Source organism: Zea mays, chromosome 2 (assembly GCF_902167145.1).
Source record: "Zea mays cultivar B73 chromosome 2, Zm-B73-REFERENCE-NAM-5.0, whole genome shotgun sequence".
Lineage (NCBI taxonomy): Eukaryota > Viridiplantae > Streptophyta > Magnoliopsida > Poales > Poaceae > Zea > Zea mays.
This window is the reverse complement of record NC_050097.1, coordinates 14,997,428-15,002,211: the sequence shown is the minus strand read 5'-3', so window position 1 is coordinate 15,002,211 and position 4,784 is coordinate 14,997,428. Positions and strand designations below refer to the sequence as shown.

Sequence of the window (4,784 nt, the reverse complement as noted above, 5' to 3'; positions counted from 1 at the left end):
TATAATTCGGATTATATAATCCAGTTTGTATTATCCGATTAGGGATGTTGATTACACAAATTATTAGTGGATAAAAAGCTAAACAACAATCTAAAATAAACACCTAATGACTTGCTTATAAATTATCATAATCTAGGTATAGTACCTAGATTATATAATCTACTCGAATAATCCGTGATGTTTGTTAGACTCTTGACTTATTTAAGTTAGATTATACTCCTCTGTTCCAAAATATAATTCATTTTAGACTAAACATATATTCATTAATCAATCTATGAATATAGTTTGTATGTATGTTGATATTCATTATCATTTATTTAAATTCGAATGTGGTAGAAAAAAGAGGGTTAGAAAGAACTATATTGTGGGATGGAGGGAGTATAATCTAGGTGGTAAACAAACAAGATCTTAGAACATAGGATGGATGATTATAAACCCCTTATTCAAGCATGCATGAGTAATGTGGGTGCTGATCTTGAGAGTCTCGAAATAGCAATTTTAGGATTTTAGGGGTAAAGTAACAAAGTATGGGTGTTTATTTTTGGGGGTACATTTACCGAAGGCTAGCTAGCTTGGCATACCGACCAGAGGTGCGTAAGCGTAATAGCACCCGCACAGAGCGGTGAGTACAGTTAAAAGATTGAGATTTTGAAGTTGTATGGTTACCACCGCTGTTTATACATCCCCAACAATATTACATCGCTCCGACTGCCTAAATCCACTTCACATGTATATTCTCTAGCCTTCGGAACCGACTCATCGGTTTCTGTCTCGTATATCTTTTACAGTCTGAGCTGCCGCCTCAGTGACAAGGCAATATACGCAGCACCCAGTAAAAATCTAATGAGATGTATAGGTACATCCAGAGTCTGAAATACAAAAACTAGTCGATCTGCTGGTAGGATAATCCATACGTACGTGTTTCATTCCACGAGAACGAGAGAGCAAGAACTACAGCCAAAATACGAGAGGCCGAAAACAAGCGGGGGAGAGAGACGCCATCGGTCCATGGCCCACGGCTCTCCGATCCGGCAGCATGCATGGCTCTACAGTTCTAGCCTTGGATCAGGATACTACGTGTATGTAGTAGCAAAAAAAACCCGAGCCAGCTGTCGCTCGCCCGCGTACGGTACTTACGCACGGCACTAGTGCATGCATGCAACCGGTGCTGCTGCGGCGGGGGCGGGGCGCGGCGCGGGGGAAGTGTGCCGTGTGCGTGCGGCGCGCTAATTCTTTTGCTCAGACGCGCAGCGCGGGCGCCCTGGGCCTGGCGAACCCGGCGTCGACCCACGGGTGGCGGGTGTCCATGCCGGCATTCCGCGGCTGCGGTTGCTGCTGCTGGTGGTGGTGCTGCTGCAGCTGCTGCTGGTGCCGGTGCTCCCTGCTGCGTGCGGACAGCGCGTGCGCCGCCGCGCGCTTCTTCCGCCGGTGCTTCGCCCTGTCCACCTCGATCTGCTGCTCCCTGCACTCCTCGCTGCAGAACGGCGTGTCACCCCTGCACAGGCAAACCAATTAGCCTGATCCGATCCGTGCATCTATCTGTCATATCTATATGACTATATATCTACGTAAAAGAGAGAGAAAGATAATAGTGGTATAGTTAGTATGTGTTTCGCGGGGGCGACCACCTGTACATGAAGATGTCGCCGGAGAGCGATTTGGCGCAGAGGGAGCACTCCTCGAGGAAGTGGTGGATCTGGACGACGTCCGCCTCGTGGACGTAGAACATAGGCGACGGCCTCATGGCACCGCCCCCCTTCATGGCCGCGCGCGCGCCTGCCTGCGTCGCTGGGGGACGAAGAGGGAGGGAGCACCGCCGCGAGAAGGCGAGGCCTGGCACCGGATTCCCGAGGAGCTCGGCTAGCTTGCGGGAACTCCAGGTGGCCCGGGGTCGCGTTCAAGTAGTGCCCCCGGCGCGGCCATTTTTAGCCGGCCGCCGGACGAGGGACAAGGACCGGCTGGGAGTTCAGGGCCGCCGAGAGCCGCAGATATGAATAGGACAACGTTTGCTAGAATTAATCGGAGACTCGGTCGTGTCCGAAAATTCCCTCTGCTATTCTTATGTCTCGGAACACAGATCTCTATGCATGGCCACTGCCACTGCCCACTAGCTGGTTGCATATTGCATCATGGTCGTTTCAACTTGATGACAAAGGGCAACCAATAATGAAACATCTACCACCACAACTCCACAAGGAACGTGCTCATGCAGTCATGCTGGGCCCTGCTCATAGGTGGCACGTACGCACCAGGTGAGGTTAGGTGACCACGTCAATGCCTTCTCAACCAAACTAAAAAAATTTATCAAAAGTGCAGTGCGGTTCAACATGATTTTTCTACCGAGGTCACTGTCTCAACTAGAGATGACAATGGCCACAAAGATTAAACATCTACTAAAATAACACATTACACAAACAAATGATGGATTTTGATCCAAGTCCTAATACCATACATCCATGAATCCAAATACATATCTAACACACCCATTCATCCAAATGTCAAGTATATATATCCATATAAACACTTACAAAATTCTAGCATCATACAATCATCCATGGGTTAATATAGTTATAACGGGTATGTTTATGATCATGGGTTAACGGGTATGAGTGAGGACGAAACGTTATAATACCTATATATCTATTGTGTGAAAGGTTTTTGTCCAATAATAAACTCATGGTTAGGATATTTAGTCCATAAAATTCTCTAATGGAGTAAATAATCATCAATTACCGGGTTATGGGTACCCATTTCCATCTATAGTCCCGTCAACATAGAACTGACCAAACACGCGACACGGCACTGGCTGAGCGAAACTAGACCTGATCATGGGACACCCGACTCGACCCACCCGAAAAAACCCAGCCTGACCCGATCCGACAAATGCAACGGGCGGGTACAAGCCATAATTTTTGACCTGCAATAATTCATGGGCCGGGTAGGAGCCGTGATTTTTGAATTGAAACCCGACCCGACAAGACCAATGCAACGGACGGGTACAGACCATTTTGACCCGCAAAATTTCATGGGCCGGGTATAAACCGTAATTTTTTACCCGAAATCCGACATGTCAAACAAGGAGGCATGGCCCGACCAGATCCTGACACTAGGTACGGGCTATGATAAATGACCCACGACCCGACCTTAACCCGACCCAACCCGATGTTTGAACAGGTCTAAAAACAAAACTATCAGTATCAGATAGGGCTACACTAGCCGACTAGCGCGATGACGGTGAGATTAGAGCTCCCCGTGTAGAGGGTCTTTTCTTCTCTCCTTCCATAGAGAGGGCGCAGAGGGGAAGTGTTGGAGCGAGGGGTGGTGTCGTGCACCCTACAGCTGCGCCAATAGGGGGCAGGAGGGTCTCCGTCGGAGACCGTCTATCATGTTATTGGACACCGAAGAAGAGAAGGGCTTTGCGTGCACAGTGCAAAACTTGGGTTCGGACCAAAGTTTTCTACACCCAAAAATGTTGTAGTTTTAACAATACTATGATTTAAATTACAAAAGGTTTAGATAAGGTACCAAACTCCTTTTCATAAAAAAAAACTATACCATGTTATTTTCTTAAAATCGAGTTGCCAAACAGGTCATATATAACCCGGTCCAACCATCTATGCATATATCTCTCTCCAAAAGGGAAAAAACATTCTTGTCTGCTTGTTGGAACTTGCTCTCAATCGCAAGGAGGCCAACAAGGGTGAATAGTAGTGACAACAGGGTTACGTGCTAGGAGGCAACAGCTCTGTTAATCTGGCCTCCCACGGGCACTGTACAGGGGTATTTATAGGTACCTGAACGCCCAGCGCCTTGTCTCAAGGACGCATGTGCCCTCAGCTACCTAGGTTATCCCCAGAATATTTCCATAAAGCAGGGTTACATACTGTAATTACAGGGATGCCTTTACAAATTAGGCCCGTAACACGCGGCGGCTACGCAGGGCCCGTTACAATGGGCCGGATCGCACGTGGGCCTCAGAGCTGGACGAGGCCGCACTGTGGGATGCCTTCGTCGCCGGTCTTCGTCTGGTGCCGATCAAGCGAAGGGTGTCCCTGCCTGCTTTGTCTCTGTCAGAGCAGCGGCTAAGCAGCGGAGACTTCGAGCGAAGGGTGGCGTTTCTGCCTTCGCCCCAACATTTGCCCTCCGAGGGACCAGTTCGACAAAGTCACCTGGTGCCGAAAACGTCGCTAGATGGCGGAGACGCTGCCCTCGCTCGAAGTGGTTCCGCGGGGGTTTTTGATGTGACCGTTGATTGACGGCGTACTGTTGGGTTGCGGGTTTCCCGAAGCGCCACGCCCTGTTGGATTGCGGGTTTCCCGAAGAGCCGCGCCCTGCCTATAAAAGGGGGCAGGGGCCGGCGCTTTTTGAACTTTACTTTCCGCGCTCCGCGAAAACCCTAGCCGCCCGCCGTCTTGCTGCTCGTCTGCTCGCCGTGCTCTTGCTCGCCGGAGATCTGGCGCGAGTGAAGCAGACTGCCCGCCGCCGCCGACGGTACGTAGCGATGTCGTCCTCCTCTTCTTCCGCTGCCGCTACGCCGCCGGCCGGTTCCTCGCCGCCGGCCGCCGCCTCGTCGGAGGAGACGCTGAGTAGTTTGGCGGCAGAGGAATTGCGCGCCGGCGATTCTGTTGATTTCGGCGTGTCGCGAATGTCGTCGGCCCGCGTGGAGGATATGCAGCGGTTGGGCTACTTCGGCGGCGGAGTTGCACGTGCCCCGGGGACGGAGGAAGTCCCCAAGCCGGAGGGCGAGTTGGTTGTTTTCGAGGCGTTCTTCGCCGCCGGTCTCC

The 4,784-nt window shown here is 50.6% G+C and overlaps 1 protein-coding gene across 1 annotated transcript; it reads right to left on the bottom strand.

Moving 5' to 3' along the window:
• Positions 1–627: 627 nt before the first annotated feature.
• On the bottom strand, positions 628–2,104 carry LOC103646017 (FCS-Like Zinc finger 13). The gene is made up of 2 exons (XM_008670755.3): positions 1,629–2,104; positions 628–1,495 (listed from the first exon to the last, which is right to left on the bottom strand). The coding sequence occupies exons 1-2, from the start codon at positions 1,760–1,762 to the stop codon at positions 1,240–1,242; spliced, it is 390 nt and encodes a 129-aa protein (XP_008668977.1). The 5' UTR covers positions 1,763–2,104; the 3' UTR covers positions 628–1,239.
• Between the last annotated feature and the right edge of the window lie 2,680 nt (positions 2,105–4,784).

Bases quoted from the DNA above. Each gene is read 5' to 3' on its own strand.
- LOC103646017 (XM_008670755.3), bottom strand. From the start codon at position 1,762: ATGAAGGGGGGCGGTGCCATGAGGCCGTCGCCTATGTTCTACGTCCAC. The intron at 1,496-1,628 runs GTGGTCGCCCCC...TTGCCTGTGCAG, and splicing joins GGCGACATCTTCATGTACAG to GGGTGACACGCCGTTCTGCA.